Here is a 24,487-nt window from a genome sequence, read left to right as displayed (position 1 = left end):
TAAGAAAATACCTGGTTTATTTTCACACTCTCCCTCATCTTTGATGAGGAGGGAGAGCTCTTATGTCCCACTTTTCTTCTTCTCAATTTGTTCCTTCACCAAAGCTGCCGTTCTTTCATTCCTTTATTACATGAGAAAAGTAGAAAAATCAAGTGATTATATAATTATTACTTAAATTTTATATAGTATATTTATATAAGCAGTGTTAAAACCCAAAGGGTTCAGAATTGCCAAAACAATGACTGTTTCAGCCCAGTTTGTATCCATGATACAATTCTGCTTAATCAGATACTACCTTTAATCACCTTTTTCTAGTTCCTAAAATTCCAATTCTGCAAACATTCAAATACATGCTTAGCTTTAAAGTAAAGCTTAGGCATAAATTGTTCCAGCGTTGGAAACAAATGCAATCTTTGGCTTATGGGAAAAGAAAACAGTTACAATGGCTTGAGTGTGGACTGAAGGAGTTCCAGCAAACCTACTCAAGTTCCAGATTAAGATCTTTTGTATCACTATTTTTATGAGAAATAGATTCACATCAATAAAAACTAAACCCATAGAAATCTTACCACAAAACCAAAAAACCAAAACAAGGTGTCATTTGAATAACGAGTGCCATTTGAATAACTTCAGGTGGCATGCCAGGTACACAAATTCTGGTGATTCAGAATCAAACTGCAACTTTTATTCTCTTAGAACAGTACTAATTTAAATAATTTATTTTAAAATATATTTAGTGTCACAGACGGTTAATGGTTCCAATTCATCTTTTTCCTTTTCCAAGAACGGACAGTATTTGTGTTCTGTCATAGCACTGCTGGCAGATCACATCAAAATACACCTTTGTTGTGGAAATGTGTCTGCTTAAACAGTTTCTTTATTTGTATGTGGCATCTTCTGTGAAACATACTCTGTTTTCACATGCAAAACAGTCAGAACAGATTCCTATTCTCTACAAAACCTGTAAATGATCTTGTACAAATCCTGCAAATTATCTAGGACCTTCAGTGGTGGCTTTTTTCCTTTTCTTGCTCTATCTGCTAGAAGTAAAAGTAACACAAAAATAAAAGTAACCCAAAAAGAGGAAACACAAGACTTCCTTCAGTCGTAATTCTGAAATGTCTTCAGATGCAGTGGGGTTGCACAGCCATAGAAGAGGGAAGAATTTTGTCCTCTGTGAATGCTAATCAGCAATTTTCTCGAGAAGCAGTGACGGAACAGCACCTAATGCCTCAATTACAGTGCCTACTGCAATTACAGCTATTTTACTTTGTTTCTATCACTATTACAAGCACTCCTGTTCATGACGCACAAAGGATATACAGGTCTGTCTTCTATAGGCACTACACTAGCCATAATTGCAGCGAGGAGCACAACCCATTTCCACTTCACACCGGTTCTTTGCGCTCTTCCATCCCTTGACAATACTTTTTCTGGAGAGTAGGCAGACAGATGAAGCAGCATAATAAAATACCCCCCTGTTGGTGTAGCAAATCTATATTCTGATAGCAAAATGCACACATAGGCAAGACAAAAAAAACCCCATTAGTTATTTTCCAAACAACAAAAGATCATTATTTAGCACATGCCAGTACTGCTGCATCTAGCTAAGACATACCTTTCATTTAAGAAATGAACTGTTTATCTTGATTTCTGCAGCAGAGAACCAAACCGTTATTTAAGAGTAATGTCCTCTGTAGCCTCTGTTTCTGGTGAAGAATAAGGTTTGCACTCTAGCTTTCTTGGGAAATGCATTGTTTCTGAGTACAGGCAGGGAAGCTCAGAGGAGCACAAGGAATAGGAATCAATGGGGAAATCTAGGATGAAGGCAGTTACATTTCCTCACACCCACTCAAATAGCATGATTAGTGCATGAAGACAACAGAGAAGCTCAGATATCAGATCAAAATGGTACTTAAGCACTAAAACAGGTATTTAAAGACTTTAACACACTTCAGTATTAAATGCATGAAATAATGGTGTTCCAATTATATTAAAAAGAAGATAATTTTGTAAGCCAGCACAGAGTACTTACTTCCCTTAATACAACTAAAATAAACGGCCATTTTATAAGTGTAGTAACATGTTCCAAAGGTGTGTGTTTGCCAATTACACACACCTCATATGCTGGCTGATGAACACACACACCCTGGCGTGTGTCCTTGCTTACATATCTCACGTGCCTCCCTGTTAAGTAATGGAATAAGACTTGCCTTGCAAACTGGCTAATGCTGTCTCTTCTCTCTTGGTGACTTCTGCAGAAAATATTCACTGCTAAGAAAAACAACTTCTGGAACAGAGTTAAGCGATTTGCAATCTTAAGTACACTCTCTGTCTGCAAGACCCAGCTCTGTGATAACTTCCATTTTCTGTATCACTGTCAGGCATGTGTTTTCTCCCAGACTGGGTTGGCATTCAGCATTTTTCTGTGTGCACTGCTGCCTACTGGTAAGACATGGTCCACCTTACAGATTGCTTTTTCCATATCAGTTAGTTACTCTCAATGACTGCCTGTTTCACTATTTTCCTCTTTATAAAAAGATGAGCACACTCATGCTCTCCACACAATGGCAAGGTACACTGTGGTATGGAGACAGCCTTCTTTTAGAATGATTTTTCTCTTAAAAAATTTTCTTAAATTTTTTTTTTGCTTCTACTTGCTTATTTTGAATAAATGCTGACTAGTGTACAATACTTCTAACAGAAAGGCATGCCTTGATGCCTTGTACAAAACAATAGATTTCTCAGCCTGCTGGAAGCCAATCTGTGATTTTTTCCCCCCCCCCGCCCCCCCTCCTCAGTCACAGGACTTAATTCCACATATATCACCACCAGGATCTGCAGCTCACCTACCATGGTCGTATCGACAAGACATAGCAAAAACAGTGCCATGCTTATAGTTCTTCCCCCTCTCCTTTCAGAACCAACGTACAACAGTACAAAGGAATTCAAATTCTCTTAAGCTCATTATATTGTGTGATGCTTTATCTCTCATTCCTCTGTTTTCAATAAGAGTCCAGCTGTGCTTGTCAGGGTCTGTGTATAGATAACAGCACATACTGGCAGGGTATAGGCCTTTGCTGTGTTACCTCTCTGTTGCAACACAATACAGACCTCTTTATCTCATCTATTTTTCCTGTATAAAATTTGCACGTCCTTTATGAGGTCTAATACCAAAGAGATGATGTCATACAGGAGCCATAATTTCTGACGATATAGTTATTCAAAGCAACATAGATGAAGACTGAGGGTAAAGAACTGTCCATGACTCTCAGGAGACTTAGCAATTGGATAATATTCAGTGTAAGTAAATGCAAAGCAATGAACGTGGGAAATTCAGTCTTTCCTTCATATATAAACGGATAGGCTGTGAGATGAATCGTTAGCACTTCTAGTTTTAATAGACAGTGATGAAAACACTTTAGCTCAGTTCTTGGCAGCAGTCAAAGCAGCAAATCAAAAATGCAGAACTGCTAATAAAAGAGTAAAGACCAAAACAGAAAGCATCATTATGCACCCATACAAACCCATGTTGCACCCAACACCTTGGATACTGTAAGCAGTCCTGGTCCCTTTCTCTCAGAAAGGGTATAATAGATCTGGAAAAGCTTCCGAGAAGGGCAGCAAGGATGATCAAAGGCATAAACCAGTTTCTGTTTAAGGAACAGCTGGCTCTGCTTTCATTCTGCATAGGATCACCTTGTTCACCTACTCCAGTTATTCATAAGTTGATTATTTTTTTTTTAAAGAAAAGATTACATAGCCTCGTAGCAAGGTAGAAGGGTGTGCACTAGGGGAAGGTAAAGTTTCAGGTTTGCATATCAGTTGTTTTGAGAAACAGCTGCTTTGCCAGAAACACCACGGAGATGTATGGAATGGGGGCACAAAGGCATGATTTGGCATGAAAAAGCATCATTCTTGTTTATTTCTTGAGAGAACGTGAAATATTATCATGAGCTCTGTTCAGAAACAGGTTCTAAAATGCCCACAAAATTGTTTTGTGTTTTGTCTTGTCCATGGAATACAAATGAGAAAGCCACAGTGATGTTTCACTTCATCTTCTTCCATCTGTGAAGTGATGGCTACTTAATTTGCCTTCCCTTCTCTTAGCAGTGTTTTAGAAAGTACTGCTGCAGGTGACAGAAGTGTCTTCACACACAGGCATTAATGCTTAGGTCAGCAATGGTTGCAGCTCTCTACATAAATAGCCCAATGATTCAAGAGGTTTATTTACCTTTATACTCCCTTAGTTCTCTGTCTCTGTCTTCACCTGAGAAAAAGTCTAGTGGCATTGATAGAAGTTCTGACATCCTTTTCTATCATCCTGCCAACCCAGTTTAACACAGTTAAAACACAGTTTTCAAAGCAAAACTCCCTGTACAGGAAGTAACAGGCAGATGTAGGGGGAAAAGAGGTATCATAGGGGGATAGGGATGGAAAAGATTTGTTCTGTAGTTACAGTTACTGGTGTGAGGTTACAAGGAAAAGATACCAGCTGTAGCAGCATAACTGGAATGTATATGAGAAAAATCTTTTATGAAATTAATATTTTCTAAAATCTATTTTAATAATAGATTTTTTATTTTGGAATTTTAACTTTGAGTGAGGTTATTAATTGGAAAATGGAACACACATCCTATCTGAAGTAGTGGCTAGTAAAACTGAAATAGCTCATTTTTAGGTTTAAAAGAGGTGAGTAACACATAGCAAGAATTGTCAGTATCACATCATCACCAAAACAAAAGGACAGTTCCCAAAATCACCTTTTTCAGCACCTGACAGGTAACAGTAATTCATGAAAATTATGTAATTAGCAATCAGAATATCGTTATAAAGGGTGTACAAAGTACAATTAAGAGAGGGTTTTTTCAAAATCTTTTCTGTACATCTGGAATATGCTTCTCTGTAGCACAAAGCTTAATTTGCCATGGAGGGAATACACTTACATTTAAAACAAAGGAAGAAGTAACTACACTCTGTTTAATAAATTCCTCAACTAAGTAAGAACACGTAACAGACATAACCCCCAAAAGGAACAGTCACTTCAAATTTCCAGAAGAACTGCCGAGTCCTACCAGCCATTGCCTGGCACCACACAACCAAAATGCTCATTTGACTTTCAGACCCTTCTGTCTCAATCAGCTTCAAATACCTTGTAGTCCACACGTTTTTCTAGGTTATCCCCAAAATCTAGCAAACTGTCGTGATTCTGAGCCACTTCTTACACTGGTACATACAGAGCTTCAAACAAGCTTTTGTTATTAAATTACATTGGCATGTGCAACCCTGAGGTACTCCAGTGACCTAAATAGTCACCCACCAAGTTTCCACTGTTCTTAAGAGCTGTCTCATTTGGAGATGAATAGAGCCCTAGCTTTGCGCTCCTGCATATATACATAACAATCCTTCCACATGCCTTATGGAAACGATATATTATGAAGCAATGACCCCCAGATTGTTCTCTTTACTCTTATGCTACATTATTATAGTACTGCCTTCATTTGGCTTGATATTAAGAATTTTTTTTTTAGTTACCTAAGATCTTACAGAAAGAATCTCTTTTTCCTGAACAAACCTATTATCTTTCATTGTTATATGTACTGTACATGAACGGTATTTCTACTTAGCCTGAAGCAGTATGTACACCACATGTGCAAGACATCCAGCTTTTGTCACTGATGGAGCAAATAAAATGTAAAGCTGGATCTCCTTCAACACACACAAAAAAATCAACTAGTGGAAATTTTGCTTATGATGTCCCATTTTTCCTTCTCTTCTCCCCACAGAGATTTCACAAACCAAAAAATACTCCTAATCAACTGAATGGACTTCTATGCATCTAATAACCACAAAAGAACCTTAAACAAAAGATTACTAATATCCTTACTAAGAAACAAGGGCATATCCGCTAACCCCTCAATTCAACAGCTCTTTAGAGTCCTTTACTAATGTAGAGAGCTTGATCATATTCCAACTTGCTTCTTATAAAGCTCTGAGGTTCAGATGTTTTCCAAACCTAAAAGTAAAACTGAAAAGGTCACCACCTTGAAGTGTACAACCGAACAATGAAACCATACATTGGCCACCTCATCCTCCCAAGCTGCACTTCGTTATGATCGATACTAAACCAGTGATACGGACAATGCTGGGCTTTCTGTTTCATCATGCCTTCCATTTTTACTGAAAGTTTTCCCTATGAGGGGAACACTTAATATAGAAGTCAATCAACATTTTACGTTGTAAGATCATGCATTTAGTAGTTTATGCTATTCTGAGCTTTGACCTTCTTGTCCTTTCCAAGTTGGCTGGCTGCCTTCGCCTGATTTGTTTTGTAATGTTCCAGTCAAAACATTTCAGCTGTTGCATGAGAAGGAGACCAAGAAAAATGTCACTTTATTTACAATTTAAAAAAAAATTAATAAAAATAAAATTATTTCACCATAACCTTTGGAGAGAGGTCTTGAGACCTGACCACATTAGAGGGACTTGAAACATCTCAATTTGAAAAAGCTTTGTCAAGTTTCTTGACATTTTGCAGATATATTTTCCAAGTTGTGACCACTCAAAGACTGATCCTACCAAGGCTCAAGTAGTCTGCAGGCCATGCTGGATCCAAGCTCTCAAAAATGACAGCAGGAAAATGACCTGTCCTCTTATTGGAGTCACTTGAATTTAGTCAAGTAGGAGGAGGAGAAAGAGGACACCATAACTGACTCCACAAGAAAGAAAAGCCTGATATGAGGAGTGAACACATTGAAAACCAAGAGTCTGGACACTGGGGCAAAACTGATACGCATTAACAAAAAGTTGATGTCAATTGAGCAAAAAGACTAGAAGCAAGAATCATACTGAGATTTGGTGAATAGTTTGCTGAAGATCATGAAGTCAGCAGATGTAGGAAATACAGACCAAGAGGACACTGCATAAGAAGAGAGCAGGCAAATTCAATAGGGAGAAACACCAAGGAAAGAATATAAGGAAGTAGCAATGCTTAAGGAAAGTTGGAAAAAACATTACCACTGAAAAAGTAATTTATCTACCCACTCTTATGTTGCCAGAAAACATCCTGGATAGCAGGTACAAGTCCCATTCCTGCATAGTAGACCCCACAAAGAACAGCAAAGGAATTTAATATTGTTGTCGTTTTACCACTTATTTCAAGCAAACAAGTTTTCTATGGCAGATCTAGAGCGTCCTGTACTGCTGCTAACCATGAAGATCTCAATATGATATCATAGGATGGAATCTGGATACTCCCCCCCGAAACTAGTAATTGTTCATCTGATTTTAAACAGTGTAAATCAAAGCCCTAAGAAGTAAGGAAACACAAGTATTAAGGTAACTAAAGTAGAGGCGATCATAACGACTCGTAAAAATAATTTTCTAATTTAATGCAATTTAATTAATCATGCACAATGAATACCACTTTAATTAACATAATTAAAGATTGCATTATGATGCACATGCACAAAGAAGAATTAATTAAGATTGTACACGCAATCTTACCTATGGTAGTTCTTAACTCATGGGTACTCGACAGACACAACATTCTCTATAATGCTATTTTAATACAGTATACACAAAAAATTACATACATACTGTGCATTTTGCATCCACAAAGAAGACCAACCGCAAAGCAAGCCCTAAATGCGTCCATGGCTACAGTCCAAGTACTGTAATTGTGGCCATTCCTCTAGCTTCTGTAGCTCACAGTACTACACTAACAACCTTTTCAGCGTCACTCCCATAAATATTTAAAAAACAAGACTTTTGGGAATGTTTCTTCCTTAACTGTTATCACTATCCTAATGAAGCTTATTAAATGTAATAACACTCATGCCATCTAACATGCTACTGTGAAACATGTCTTGCTGTGCTTTGCTTATCTGCCATAAAGCCCAATATCCCCAATTACAAGCCACCAAGGCCCTGATGGCTCCTGAGGATGCTCCCACAGGAAGCGAGCCAAGCCACACATCTCTGGAGAGCCACTCAGCTGTACCCCTCCCTCCCCTGAACAACCCAAACGCTGACACAAAGTGGGAAGAGTGATTTGAAAGGATTTAGAAGGAAGAGGTTATCATCACATAGACTGTTCTCAAGTAATTCAAGTAGGAAGTGAAAACCCGTACCTTTATCAGCACACACACAAGTTTTAGCAGTTAAAACTTGCTGTACAGGTACATGAAACTTGGTCATAAAATTAGTGTTACTTCTCTAGACAAAGTTGCTTGCTTTGTCACTAAACCCACATGAAGAATAGAGTTGACCTAACCCAACACTTAGGAATTTATACCGACTCTACATGCACTGCGCAAACACACCTCATTTTTTAGAGGCATGATTCATTTTAACCCCGTATGTTCCCATGGTATCTTACAAATACAGTGTCATTTCCATGTTACTGTTTAAAAGAAACAAAACAAAAAACCCCCACATAGTACCACAGTTACAGACTCATTGAACTGAAGGATGGTGTTTACACAACCACCATGAATCTGACAGCCTTTTGAATGTCCCACTTCATTGATAATCTGGAGGCTCTCTAACATGCTGTGTTCCTCATCTGTGTGAGTCTAGGAGGTATGAATACGAACAAACTTTGGCCCTTGGCCTTTACCTTCCCATCTTTGTACTTTTCCAACTGAAATAAACAGGCTTTGATACCTTCAAGTAAGTTTTCTAGCAAGTGTTGCAGAGAAGTTTATGGAAGTATTAGTGATGCTGAAATACAGGACTGGGTCCATGTAAGGAATGCTTTCCGTTACAAAGAATAAGAGCAGGCATATTTATTTTTTTGTTCTATTTGAAGGAAAACTATTATATTTTTACATAATTGTTTGGATGTATGTTTTCACAGACAAAATAAAGCCAACTTATCCTGGCCCTATAGTGTATCTGTTAAAGGTGAAAATATGCAGCCCAGCAAGTTTTCCCTCCAACCCTTCTTTTCAGGCAAGTAATAAATCTTGAGTGAAAAAGTCACCGTGCTCTTCAGCTGTCACCACTAAGATTTTGTTTTTTAAAACCGTAGCAGCCTTAAGGCTGATTTACTGCTCAGCCCTCCACACTCTGACAATCGAATAGTTGGAAACAAAAATCACTTTTGCACACCTGGAAATATTTTATTTGCTGTACTCATGAGAAAACAAAGTTTTCATCAGTGAGGAAGGAGGTGGGGGAAGAGGGGGGAGAGAGATTCAGGTGAATATTAAAACCTAGTTCTTGACTTAAAGAGAAACTTCATACATATGTACATGAACACAGAAACTACCTCTGCATTCAGACAGAGTGGTCAGGCTCTTTAGGGACTATGGGTTCACTAAGCAATCCAGCCTCAGATCATCAACTTGGAAATCTTGGCCAGTAAACGGTCGTGCTCATCAACTGTGTCTATTTAGTCATTTCAGTTTGGCAGGTGAAAAGAATGTGTGACAACTTTTGAATCATTTCATTCACTCTTTTGCTCTTCTTTTTCTAAATACATTTAGTAAGCTTTTAATCACCCTAAAGTGTAAACATCTGATATTAATAAAGGCAAAATTAGACCTTTGAGAAACAGCTACTTTCCAGAGTACCTCTTTGCCCTACTCAGAGTTGCAAGTTTAAAAAGATCAAGGGTAAAAACCCAAACACATACCGGAGAAAATTGACTGATGGAAAATGTGATGGTGCCAAGATTGTGAAACTATTTTAGAATATCAGATCCACTTTTCAATGGCATGTAGTTTGATATCATTTTTCCCTAAAGCTTCATTTTCTGCAAATTTATTATATACTCCAGAACAATCTTGTCTTCAAAAGAAATCCCACATCTTTTGTTATTTCAAAGAACCATACTTGCACCTGGGCAAAATGATGTAAGTAGTCTAGGTGCTGGCTGACTGAAAAGGAGATCCACAAAATCTCGCTCCTTATTTTTAATCCCAGGGCTTACAAGAATACGAGGAGTGCCCTTTGACAGGCAGAGAGGCATTTCTGCATCTCAAGTAAAAGAATAATAATTAATGGTTCTTATGGTGATTGCATTTACATCCTTTAATTCCTACCCTGAAATACCTTCCCACCTGTTCCATTCTCGTGATGCCTAAAAAGACCATCTACAAATGAAGACTGATTTCAGTAATATGATATCAGGCAGGGAAAGCAGATGAGGAACTTACTTGTTAGTTATCTCTACCAGTCCTGAGACTGGACTGCATCTCCAGCAACCTAGCAGTGCCAAATTAAGTATGTAAAGAGATTTCACTTTAACTAGTCTTTACCTAGTACTAATTTATTCAACTGTCATAAAATACTTTGCCCAGCAGTAAGTGTCCCAGCACCATCTCCTTCTAAGAAGCACCCCGTCTTGTGCCCCCTGTCTTCCAAACCTAGATGAAATCTGCACAGAAGCAATGCGAAGAGATATATCCCCCTTCCCTATCAGGGACTCCGCTCACATTGTATCACCACAAGGCTAAGGGACACTTGATGGTTCGTCCTTGAGCCAAACGCAATGCGGAGCAGAATGAAAAGCGAGATATTTACATCTCCTCCTCCAGAGTCCTAAAGCAGTTTAGCATAGGTGGGGCCTTCTTCCAGGCACAGCTTTATTAGAGAGTTTCCCACCTGAGTAGGAGGGACAGAAAAAAAAAGAAATTAAAAAAAATATAAAAAAAAATCAAAGTTCCCCTTCAGAATTGCATGTATAACTACCTGTGTTCATGTACCTAAAACAGCAGGGAGTTGTGGGACGGTTTGTAGAAAAAAAGAGAGCCAGGCACTTCTCAGAGGTACACAGCAGGCATAAGTTACAGCAAGTTAGACTGTTAGATGTAAGGAAGAAAAATCTTCCCAGTGAAGGTGGTCAAACAGTGCAGCAGGTGCCCAAAGGCTGTCAAATCTCCATCCTTGGAGAAACTCAAAACCCTCCTGGACCAGCCTTGAGCAACCTCACCTAACACCAAAGCTGGCCCTGCTCAAGCAGGAGGTTAGACCAGAAGACCCCAGGGCCCCTTCCAACCTAGAGTGTTTTACAACCTTTGATCAAATGGGGGGTGGAGGGGTGTCACAGAGGGAAACACAGCACACAACTGATAGATTATGTGGCTTCTAACTCTACAGTCCTACACTATATTTGGGAAAACTGAAATCCTACCAAGTCAGAGCTGTAACACAGGAAGAATCTTTACTACAATGTTATCTGACCAAAATGGAAATCACAGATAGGCAAATATGAAAATAGGAAAATATATTACATGGTAATCAGTTAAGTTTGTGCCACTGCATCTGACTGCTAAATATGCTCATAGCACATACACATTTCCAGACAATAACGAATAAATATGCAAGATTCTTTCCTATTCCTTTTAACTTGTAAAACTGCAAACCTAAATATTTGAATTTCTTCCATAAGCCTTCAGAAAAACAGAACTTTGATGTTTTTAAAGAGGAAAGATTATTTACTTTTGCTGCAGGCAAGAAATTATAATTTCTTTACTGATTCTGCCAAATGGCTTTATCATACATTTTTTATTTTCATCAAAACAAGCCACTTTAAATTAAGGTTGTCCCATAACTACACAGTAATCAACATTTTAAGGGTCAGATCAACTTGATGAACCTCTGTTTGACTTCTCTGCGCAAAAGACTCCTCCAAATCCAAATGAACCAGGGGGGAAGGGCGTCTTACGTCCTTCCCTCAAGTTTGGCAGTTGCTAGGAAGAATAAAGGCTGCAGTTTTGTTTTATTTTGTTCACATAAGCAGAACAGAAAACTCAGCAGTACCCATGTGGTTTTTAAACTAAGTAAGCTGAATTCAAACCTAGCGGTTAATACACTGAAGCCATCTAAGGAACAGTGAAACTTGAAGGTGAAGGAAGAGAGGGCGGAAGAAGAAGAAAGTGAGGAGAAAGGCTAGGGAGCAGAAAGTTTTTAAAAAGCAAAATAAATATGCAAAAGGAGGTAGCAAAAGTCCTCTGCACTGGCACAATATGCAGAAAACACGTTCTTACACCAACATGCAAGGTGCTTCGAAATTGGGAGCCAAGCCCTCCTGTACTAACAAAGCAATCGTAAAGATTCAGCTCTCCAGTATTCAACATACCAGGATAGTTTCTGGTTTAAAATACACTGAAGTCCATGAACACAGACAAAATCCAGGCCATCATCAATCTAGAGACAATGGGCAACACTGACAGCACAGCATCTCATTAATCTTCATTTGTCCTATCACATCCTGTCATTCTTATGCAAATCGCATATTTGAGGATACATCTTTTCTGCACCCCACGATAAGGAGAAGTGAAGCTGTCAGGAGCACCAGGATGTCATCCTATACCACAGGCCATCACTTCAGTCAGCGCCTCGTGTTTTACATCACAGCTAATGTGTTTGACATTCAAATTTGACCCAGCAGGAGGTAAAACTATCTGATGCCGCAGCAACATGTATCTTGCTTCCTGTGCTAAAACATTCACCAAGGTCCCTGGGGATCTGACAGTTTCTCTTCCTTCACTGTACCCTTGCTAATGGAGATTGAAACACTGCTTAAGAGGAAAAAAGATACCTACATGGGCAGGTAATGACAGCAATTCACCCTTCTCACTCAAGAAATAAGCCCCATACTAAAAGGCTAGGAAAACAGGTTCCACTGAAAAAGAAAAAAAGGACACACAAATCCTGATGAGTTGGTCTAGGTTTTCTTCCATGGTAATCTGTCAGACTACACCAGAAAACTTGTCCTCATGCATATCTGAATAGAACATTTAATTTCAAGCTAAGCAAATTATACACAGTGTGCAAAATATTTTATGCAAGATTTGTGGGGATGAGTGATCTCTCCTGTTAAACCAACTGATACATGGGGAAAATACAGACAAGCTTTGAAGCATAAGGAGCTCCATAAAGTTATTGCAAAATATTTTAGGTATGAAAAAAAAAAAAATCACTCGAGTGGGTAAATCACCAAAAACAAAAGGTATTTTTCCAATTATTGCTCATCAATTCTACTTAGAGAATGAAGACTAAACCAGAAGATTTTACTATTGTTACTGACTCAGAGTGTTATGTTTCTGTATCACTTTCAAAGAATGTTCAGAACATCTTGTTCCAGAATATTTCCCTTCCAAATGAAATCACTTTCTGTATCGTACATGGCTGCAAACAGACCATGCCTGTTTTGTTTTCTTATGAAAAACTGAAACTATCCCAAAGTATTTCCAGCATCAGATGAATAGGATGCAAAGTAGCTAAGTGCTACAAACATGGAACACAACTTAAGGCTGGAATAATATTTCAATACAATCGTGACATTTTAGAGAAATTACATTATTAATAGACATTTGTCACAAGTCAAAACAAGTTTACTATTAAACATAACTTTATAAAGTCTGACTCAAAACCTATTCACTACCCAAAAATAACATACTGTAGTGTTTGCAGGGATGATAAAGCGTACACTAGGCTCAGGGGAATACCTTTACATTTGATATTCCCACGTGCTGTTTTCGAATTACAAAAGATTAATCATCACATATTTGTCAGTCAAGAAGCAGTCACGTAAACGAAGATGCTGAATGGATTATTACCAATTCTGTAAGCGTATAATACAAAACTTACAAAGCATGCATACCACAAGTATTTCTTGGTTTGAAAAGCTAAAACATTTTCACAAAAAGTATACCAGACGTCTTCGCAGTCCCTGGAAGTAGAGAACACAGTCTGTCCTGTGCCTTTATATCTTCTGTAAAGTTCATGCATTAAAAATTACTGTATAGTCACCATACACCTATGAAAATAGGATACTTATTGTAATACGTAACTGAACTGATATTTCCATGACGTCTTCGCAGTCCCTGGAAGTAGAGAACACAGACTGTCCTGTGCCTTTGTATCTTCTGTAAAGTTCATGCATTAAAAATTACTGTATAGTCACCATACACCTATGAAAATAGGATACTTATTTATTGTAATACGTAACTGAACTGGTATTTCCATACGAAATATTAAATTGATGTAGAAAATGTTACCTTTTCAAAGGGATAACCAATCACAAACTAAACTAAAAGGTCACACTCAAAGACTTCCCATTAAGTGAAGTTCACAATACAAATGCTTTCTGGAGTCAGACTTCTTGCTTCCAGGGGAAAAAAAAAAGTGCAACTCATGCACTGCATATATTGCACAGACCCAGGAGAATATGGTGGCCTGGTATACCCTGTCTGGTGTGGATGAAGCATGATGTGAGCAATACCAACTCAAATGTGATTCTCCAGTCCCTCTAAATCAAAGTTTAAAATCCCCCCTCCTCCAGACTGGTGACATTTTGCTCTGTTATTCTGTAAGTGAATGCTTTCTATAAGATTACTATAACTTTTTTTTTTATTATGTCTTGGTAAAACAGTTTTAAATAAAAATCTAAAACATCCATTCATGGTTTCTTGCTAACAAAATTCCTATAATCACATGGCTTGCTACTGTGGGGGGCACCGTCTCATACAACTTTTTCATTTTCTTTACATTTAGAATCAAGCTTATTAGCTTTACTTTGGGAAAGAATACATAAGATATGTTGTCATCTAAACACAACTGCTCTGTTAGTTCTTGCAGATTCACCATCCTCATAAAATTCAGATGCACAAAAGATGTCAAATTTTTACCCACCACATTAAAAGTGGCTAGCCTCAGTTCCAGGTTAAGAGGTCTGGATTTGCATCAGTGATGTAGGTACAGTTGGCATGTATCTAGTAACTTAGGCTCTATCGAAAAGTTCTTGGTATTGCAGGGTGGCACCCTTAACACATGGCAGTACTGTCCCATTATTGCCATATTTCAAATAAATACTGTCCCAGTATGCCAATATTTCAAATAAAAACTAAAATATAAGAAAATAGTATTCGATGTGGGCCCAAGAGAAATCCAGTAAAAGGGAGAATGACAGAGAACTGAATTCCCGGGTGGTAGTGGAGATAACACAGTACAATGTTGGACTGACTCAGGAGAAAATTTCCCTTCTGTTCAACAAACAGAATTTTTTCAAATTCAGCTTAGTCTGACCCCAAAGAATAGTGACCAAAGAAAACTGAAATCAATTTGACAAAAGTGGAATTTTGAAAATTTCAGTTTTGCACAAGTGTGTTTTTCACTGATGAGTTTTATCGTCTTTTACTGAAAACACTTTGCTAGCTCTACTTTGCCATGGCAGGCACACAGATAGCGTGTAAGTAAGCTCTAAGTAAGCCTTTGTCAAGACAGTATCAGCTGTGTGGCTTCCTTCAGCTCAAAAGGGAAGAGGTCATGTTCCAGAGCGAAAATACAAGTTTTTGTCTCAAAACTTCATGTGTATATGAATCTTACTGTAAAAGTGTGTGTTTCATATGTATTTTATGCCTGAATGCTCCAAGACAAGCAGAAAAGACTATTCCAGAAAAAGGATAAAATAGAAGAATTGTTAACATTAAAAATAATTAAGAAACTTACAAGAAACCCTAGAAAAGGTCAGGAAAAATAAGTTTCATTAACTTGTCATCAAACTCATGAATGTTGCGAAGGTGAAAAGTTGTGGAATAAGGAACCTTACCAACACTACACAACTATCTTAAAGGAAATCACTTCAAACTGGTCTGTCTACTGCACTTAGCTGTGAGAAGACACAGCAGTTGCAGACCGTTTTAAAGTGGATTTTCCAGAGGGCTGCTGGGCTGGTTTCGTGTTTGGAGGTTTTCTGCAGTAAGTGTTACAACCCTCCCATTTTTACAAACTTGAAATGTTCTTGTCGCTCCAGCAGAGCTGCCACAGGATCTAAGGAGAAATTGCACTGTTTACAGTTGGAAACTGTAGTGCTGGCTGCAGGCTAATGGCACCAAGGAGATACTTAATCTTTTGAAAGGAAGTAACTAATGAAACCAACAAACTCCAGCAAACTCCCGCATAAACAAACACAACAGAAGCAAAAACCACAGAAGCAGTTTGACAGAAATGTTGCTGCACAAGTTCAATGAGCTTGATTTAAGGAAAACTTCTTCTAGGAAACAGATACTTAAGGCTATCACAAAACATTTTGTTTCTGTTAAAAATTCTGTAAGGGGGGGCAAAGGGGGGGAAGCGAGGGACATAATCCTATCCTTTGCCTTGTTTCCATTTTCAAACTTCTACTCTTAATCACTAAATTGCTTAAACAACAGTTTAGAGAGTAAAAGAGAATGGAATTATACCAAAATCTGGTCTTCTCAAGAGAGTAGCATGTATGACAGTGCATCTGTTTGTACCTTGTCTATCATGTCCGGTCTGTTTGTAGCTGCCAAAATTGTCACGTCCTTCAGCTGTTCTATCCCATCCATTTCCGTTAACAACTGAGCCAAGACACGGTCTGCTACATTTCCAGCACCTGAAGAACTGATTGAAAAAAAAAAAAAAAAAATCACAGCATTAGCTCTCGCTTCCCAGAAAACTGGAGAAAGGAGACTATACTGTTCTTTCCCACTTACAGGGATCCATCTTTCGATCTTAATTCTTTCTGATTCTTATTTTCACCTTCAATTCCTGAAACAGTGTCAGTCATATGAAGTGAGTAAAAGCAAATTGGAGAATTAGTCCTTCAAAAGATTTCTTCGTATTCAGCAAAGCAAATGAGGGTTTTTTTACTTACTGCCCTGCTATGTAGGTTGAAAAGAATTTAACAAAATGTGGATGTCTAGAATAAACATTTTTAGGATAACTGAATTCATGCAGCTTCTTTAATAGCCAGACAAACTTTTGGTTTTAGCACCATCCAAGTGAGTGCTGACACCACCCTATGCAGCATAAAAAACTAGGTAGTTCTGCATCTTGCAGAGCTGCTCTACATTTTCATGTTCTCCCCATCAAATGAGAATGAACTGAGTGTGGGCCAACTGCCTCGTAATAGCATTGTTGGTCGTTTAACTCAGTTGATCTTCCAGATACCAGGAAAGAAAACCAAGACTGAGAAACAGAAAACTCCAGTTTTGAAATCACCAATATATGAAAAACCTAAACAGACAAGGCATAAACTATGCTAGGCATTTGGTTTTTTAGTTTGGAATTAATTCTGGTAACCTTGAAGTTTATGGAAAATTTGCTCAAATGGCTTAACTATATGTAATAAAAAGCATTATAGAAATAAATTCTATTATTTTTATTAAAATTTCTAATATTTTAAAAAGAACAACCATATGATGTACCACCTTCTTCCTAGGCAATTCTTTGACGCATAAATACGTGCACACATCCACATACACGTCTATGTGCGCATACATTCACATGTATAACAGAGAATGCAGAAAAGGAAGACATTGCATAAATCAAATCAAGAGACCAAGCGCTTATGCTGTAATAAATAATACATCTCATGAACGGTTGTTTTCTTTATAGCATCCTTCCAATTCTGCATAAAGAGGTTTTATTTCTGAAACATTGTAAAAAACAGGTGACCACACACCATATAATTTTTTCTTTTTGAAAGGATACTAGACCTAGGAGATACTAAGACCATACACAGATAACTGTACACACTTATATGCTGGCAGACGCACTACACAAATGATGTATATGTGTTTCTTGCAGCACCCAGCTCTATATAAATATGGGGGGGCCGGGGTGAGCACAGGCAGCACGCCTGTCCCAAAAGTTCCCTCTACTGAGCATGGGGAGGGAAGCTGAAGCAGGCTGGGGAAAGCAGCTGGGAGTTGCCAGATAGCACCAAACATGCAGGTTTTATCCTCCTTTGCCAGAAACCATGAGCCCTGCTCTCGGCACACACCAAAAGCCTCCCTGTTTTTGACAAAATCTTCCCTTGCGGACGGCATGCACACACCTACATCTTCCTTCACCAACAGGACTGCTCTTCCAGCGCTATTCCCTCCTCTGCCGCACATGGGAGGGCTTCATTCCCCTACCCTTAAACAGGCCCTTTTTTAATTTTAAAAAATTAATCTCTCCAATTCTTCCAGATCCCTCAAACTTCATACTAAGAGGCAAAAAGAAGTCTCATACTTAAAATGAGGCTGGGTTTTTTCCTGCAACATACATTTTTCTACTGTCACCCCAAATCTACACAGGATTAAGATAATTTTTTAATCTTACATTTTTTGAAAGTCCGTTTCCAGAAGTACTGTTAAATGTTTATACAGATATACAGGCACCTACACAGGCAAACACAGTACAATCATTCTGCTGAACACTAGCTTCCAAAAAGAAATATTAGGTTTTAAAGTATAAGCGCTCAAATTATTTCCAACAGATAGAAAATACACACATACAGTTGCATAGTTATTATGCACATATATTGCTGCAGCACCGCCATCCACCACCAGCACACCTGCAACCACACTGATTCCCAAATGTCCCAGAGCCAAAGCAACAGTAATGACTCCATTGCTGCTGTACAGATCTCCTCCAAATAAATTCTTTAACTTTCCTATCCTACAACTGGTTCTGTAATTTTCCAGTGCAAAACAGTCAACCTATCTGACCTAGTCTGGAAAATATCTTTGAGGAGCTATAATAAATGTTGGCTAACAGAGTATTTAGGATGCTGAGAAATATTAGAGAAGGGACTTGGGTTACCTAGTCATCAGCTTTTTGGTTTGCTGCAGCCACGTTAGAAATCCCAAATGATATTAGAGCGTTTCTAACATACCCGTGGGTCATGGTCCCATTGACTTATAGAGGGCTGAACACGATAAAACACTTCAGGTGTTGGATAAGGATAGTAAATGCTTTTCAAAGGACACAGAGCTTAAAGGAAATTAAAATCAACTTTGTAACATAAGCTAGTCTCAGTAGGGATTCAGGCCTCCCATCTTGCATAAGTTTCACATTTACTCAACTTTATACCCCATAGACTGCACACAAGAAAAAGCTAAGCAAAGGAAAAAAATAATTGTAAGACTGGGACCAAAATCTTAACATTATATGAGATGATCTGAAGCTAGGAGTCTTTGGGGGAGATGCTAAACTTTTTTTTCTTTTTTAAGGAAACAAAGAAATATTTGGTTTTGAAGAGAGATGGCTAGAACAGATATTACATCTTTCCTCAATATAAAAACATTTCTCTTACAAGCTTCAGACCATAGAAAAAAAGAGAAGTGTTTATTCTAAAGAAAAACCCCACTATTACAGGGGAATGTACATTGCAAAGACTTTCATGCAATTAGGGCATAATCAGAAAACTGCAGTTAAGCAATCACGGATGGCATAATAGCACTCAAACAATGATGGGGATACCAGCACATTATTAGGGCCTTTATTATTATCTGTTAAAAACAGAGTAAAAAAATTTTAAAACCACGCATGCAAAAAATATCAATAATAAAAACAGTATCAAATGAAGAGGTGTCATGATACCAGGAATTTCAAATTTCAGTGCTTTTATTTACATAGTTCACTAAGCTGTCATATGATGCACCATTTTTAGCACAGAGCCTACAGCAAATTAGGTTTTGGCTTAACAAGATACCCTATAAAAATCAGAGGCAGGCACAGGTTTACAGCGAGAGATCTCTTTACCAGCTGCATCAGAGGCGCACCACGCGCTCTGAGAGCTCTAGTGTTGCCCAAGCTGTTAATCTGAAGAGTGACACGCAAATATGCGTTTTTCCATTTTCCCATGATTTCCCAGCAAGGGTTTCAAATTAACACAGGCAACGTTCATTAAAGCTGCCTGGACTTTTGACGCAAACAGCAGTCAGAGAAACAAATTATGATTAACCCTCCAGTCCCACGGAGGCACTGCCAAAACCAACTTCCAGCCAAGGGACTGACTTTGCCCCCCCACCTGACCTCCGCACGTTGATGTCATCATCACAACTGCATGGAAATAGTCCTCAAAAGGCACGTCCTGGTACAAACTAAATTTCCTGTCAACACGCCGCCTGCAAATCCAGGCAGTCAGAATTAAGTCCCTCACATAATCCACGCAGGGCCATGTGTGCACGGGTGCGTATATGCAAGAGCCGTGCCCTAACCAGAAATACCTTGAACTTCAAAGTAAAAAAAAGTGTGAGCAAAGAGGAGTCTGGCTGCTCCGTAAGTGCCTGAGAATTTCAAGTAATCTCTTGTGTTGCCCTAACGAAATACATCAGTCTGTAGCCTATGTGTTATTTTAATCTTTTTGCAACACCTCTTTCTTCAAAATCCTCAATGAGGGAGTTTTAAAGGCAAAAATTGTCTTTGCTTACTAGTTTATGACATCAGTTAGAGCCAGATATCCTCCCCTATGTGGTATTTCAGCTAATCCTGCAGGTGTACCACCAGTCTCAGAGCAAGCACACATGCGCTCCTGCATAGGCACTTCACTTGACCAGAGAAGCTTGCCGAATGGCAAAAGCATCAGATAAGACTACCCGTGGATTAAAAGCAGACTACTGAAGGTGCACATGAAAACCAAAACCTGTTCTTGGTATTTTATTTTAGCTAAAGACACTTCCAATACACATTTTGACAGAACAAAACACGCGTTCTACAGTGTACCAAAGTCCCACAAATAATCTGAATCAATTCTGGCCTTGTCTGATGGAACGGAGAGATCGTGACCCTCAGCTCCAAGTTCAATACAGCAGATGAGGGCTCACCATAGCACTTTTTCTTATCTCCTTTGGCCTTATCCAATGGCCATTCTAACGAGCTGGATTCAAATCTCAGTGGGAACCGACATTTCCCCTTGAACATCTTAAGCCACTCTCATACTTCTTCCTGGGGATATAAAAGCAACTGCAGTCTGATTCTATCACTGCATCAAGGAGTATATACAGTTTGCTAGCTTATATAGTTCTTCAAGCCAAGGAGATCGCATTTCCAGACATAACCAGATGTGTGAAATCACCAGATTTAAATCTGTTTCCCTTCTTGCTATAGGCACTTTTTTTGACAGTAACTGACTTCTTGTTTTGTACATTTTTACTTGTTTAACTTCCTTTTCTTCTCCTCCCCACCTCCTTTATCTAACAATTTTTTTAATATCTGAAAACTAAAACCAGCCTGAGAACGCAGTCATTACAGTTTCACCTCATGATGAAATTTGGTAAGCATCACCACTGCGAGCTAATGCAAAGGTACACTTGCATCATCTGACAACCCAGAACACTTCCAAAGCCAATGGAATGAATATTTTTACAGAACACCAGATGTCATTTTCATTGGAAAATGTATTTAAGTCTCAATGGCCATTTAAATAATGTAAAGGAGAACTATTGACACTCCATCCCACCACTGACTTCAATGGCATTGAAGCCTGTCTGAACACCTTAGCTTCAGAATCAGGACCTTAATTTAGTTACGCTGCTAAACTATAGACTTGGCAATGCAGGAAATACTCACAGAATATGAGCACTCTTAAAATTCACAGCAACTGTGAAGCTACAAAACCAGAAGGAAGTCTGGGAGGGCTCCTCTCCTGAAAAGCCCCGTTTACGCACAGATGACCCCACCTCAAGCAGATCATGGTGGCATCAACTATACAGCTGGACTTGATCTTTGGAGTCTCTTCCATAATGATTCTATGATCCGTAAGGTCGAAGAGGCAGACCTCGGGAGAAGTATCCAGGATAAATTACTGCAGAGGGATTAATCTCCACACAGCTGAAATGTATAACACAGGTTTTGCGAGAAGGGAGTACCAGCCCACCTTCATTTCCAAAACGTCGTATCAGGCAAGATTTACATACAGATAAAAGTTGCCTTCCCCCCTCCCCAACAAAAGAATTACAACCATAATGAGAATTTACAGGGTTTAAAAATACTTGTGGATGTGGTATCAACTCAAATAATGCTTTCCCTGCAATCTCTGGAAATAATTTCATATCAAAACAAATGTAAAACTCATTGACATGACAAAATGGTTGGTACCCTCCACTTCTCCACAAACTGCCAAGGTAAAAGGTTCCTGAAATACCAAAGTCCCCTGCCAGCACACTCCCACGCAAGAGTTGCCTCGCTCACACAGTCTGAAGGATTTTTATTGAGTCTGACATTTCTGTCAGGGCTTTGCAGGGGTAACCTGTCAGCAAGGATCACCTGCCAAGTCCATCTTTTCAGTCCAACTGCTGTGATCGTAACTAACTGTCGCACTGTTTTATTTCCTTCCTTCACAAACTCTGGTGAAATACAGCTTTGACAGTTCAAGGTTTTCCACAGCATTAGAAAAAAACAATAATAATCTACTCCAATAGCATTAGCAGAAAAATAATTGCAGCATCTTCCCAGATACCGAATTTCACTCAAAAATTCTATCAGTGGAGCATCTTGTGGAGTAGAATGGACACTGTCATGTCAGTTTGAAAAAGCAGGCTCTTCCACACAGATACACCCTGCTGAAATACTAATTCAGTCAGAATATTCTTTAGATACAAGACAGCAGAGTGGACCCTCATGTTAGCTTTGAACTTTGTTTCCTTTGAATGTTACTGGGGCTTCAAAACCCAAACTTCACTAAATATACTAGGTTTACAGAGACATGCATGTTTACTTAAGCAGCACAATATCACTATTTTTTCCCTATTTTTTTTTCTATCCCCCGCAAAATCACAACACCTTTTACATCACATGCTTATTTCTGCTTACAAGCATGATTCCTGTTTTGAGCTGCAAAACTGTCATCCACAATTACTAATTGATTCCTCTATGTACATGCACTCACAACAAAAGAGGTATTTCATAAAACAAAACGGCATAGCAAGCATACCTAGGCATAAGTAATCATTATTAAAACACTGGGCCAAATTCACTTCTGGCACACATAGTACAACTTCAATGCACATTATTAATTCAGACTACTACAGATACTACAGGCTTGGATGTTATTAAAAAGTCTAGGAGAGATATACAGTGTGCAAATCTTATGCTATCAGTTAAATATTTTGGCTATGCATTAAAAAAAAAACCCACTAACTAAACCTCTTCAGTGCCAAGATAAAAATATTCCCCATAGCAGGGAATTTTCCTGCCTATGTCATCCGAAAAACTCTGTAAGAAGATAATCCTAAACCCTTCCCTCCCTCAGCACCCTACAATTAGAATCATATTCTGTACGCACCTGTATCAGCTATTACCCACTATATCGTTTCACATCTTCCCTGTTTCCTCAAGAGCAAAATTCAAGTAGTACAGAAGGGAAATCTCCAGAGGAAACCTGGGGAAGTCTGGGAAATTCAGAGACTGGGTAGCACATTTAGCTTTATGGTCACCTTCCGGCCAAAATGGTGTTTTGTCAACTGTCGATTTACTGATTAAGTGAGGCTCATGTTGCTTGGTTTTTAAGACATAAGAAAATCATAGAAAAATAAAAGAACGCTAGTACTCTGTGAGGGGCCTCCAACTTCTAAGCAAGCTTCCTAAAAAGAGGAGATAAGCTTTGCGAAAACAGGAAACAGTGCTCAGCTGTCAGCAGGTGACTTTGAAACAAGTGGCCTACAGACCGCTGCAGAAACATCCTAATTATGCTCCACAGTCATGCAACCAGCCTCTTCCATTTGCTCAAATTTCTTATTGTTGCAGCTTCCAGAATTTAACAAAGTAGGCCCAAATAAATGAAATACAATGGAAGGTGAGAAAAGGAGGAAAGTTTTGAGCCAGTTTGAGATGGGTTTGGAATCAAAATGTTTTCTTCTAGGGGGCTTTCCCCAAACATCTCCAAATCCTTAAGTACCTAGGTGGTGATCCATCATCTATTTCCAACTGCCTGCAACTAATTCCAGATGCAAGTCCTTGCTTCCATCTGGCCCTGGCACCATTTAGCTGAAACAGGAAAGATGCTAACGTCAAGAGTTCTAGTCTGTGTAATATTGACGTTGCCCCCCCCCTCAAAAAAAAACAAACCACACACCAAAAAAACCCCACACAACAAAAAACCAAACACACACCTGATGCACAGTAAATTTCCCATTTCCTTTCTTTCTGTTTTCCTCAGCATTTCTCCTCTGCACATTCCTGGAAGTTAATCAAGTTGAAAACCATAATCAATCATGTCTACCAGGGAAGCAAGTATAGTTTAAATTGGAAGTATTACAGACCTAAAAGTAACTAACTAGACTGGATTTCATTTCATTATAACAGTATTTAAGAGGTTCATTCTCATCTGGAATAAGTTTAATTTATAAGTTTTAATTACAATTATATTCCCCTCTTATTTCATTTAAAAAAAAAAAAAAAGAGGACTCTCAATCATTATAGTCCTAACCCCAGAGGCAGTTGTAGCCTGTTTGGGCCCATTTAGCACGGGTAAGCTGACCTTTTTCCATAGTCAATGCCATACCAGGAACTGATGTGGTCACCACATATGCCCACTTCTAATCCCGTATCCCTCTAATCCTCGTATCTGTTTCAACTGGGCCTCTGGTAGGAAACCAAACAGAGGATCAAATTCATGTCTTTGGCTGAAGCATCTTGCTGCAGGTCAACTCTGCCACAGCACTCCCAAGCACTGCAGAACAGGCTTCCCTACATTAAACAGACTCGATTAGTCCCTCTAAACCTTGTACACTTATCCATG

The 24,487-nt window shown here is 38.7% G+C and overlaps 1 protein-coding gene across 1 annotated transcript in view; it reads right to left on the bottom strand.

The window, feature by feature from the left end:
- Nucleotides 1-24,487, bottom strand: part of LOC104167906 (spermatogenesis-associated protein 5-like) — a gene marked incomplete at its 5' end in the record, with an annotated part of 164,324 nt that overhangs the window by 121,814 nt on the left and 18,023 nt on the right. Inside the window, 1 exon segment of the mRNA XM_009708304.1 lies at nucleotides 16,251-16,377. Coding sequence (XP_009706606.1) covers nucleotides 16,251-16,377 — 127 coding nt within the window.

This window comes from Cariama cristata, unplaced genomic scaffold (genome assembly GCF_000690535.1).
Source record: "Cariama cristata isolate BGI_N322 unplaced genomic scaffold, ASM69053v1 scaffold6679, whole genome shotgun sequence".
In the NCBI taxonomy this organism is placed as follows: domain Eukaryota; kingdom Metazoa; phylum Chordata; class Aves; order Cariamiformes; family Cariamidae; genus Cariama; species Cariama cristata.
This window is presented reverse-complemented; position numbering and strand designations above follow the sequence as displayed.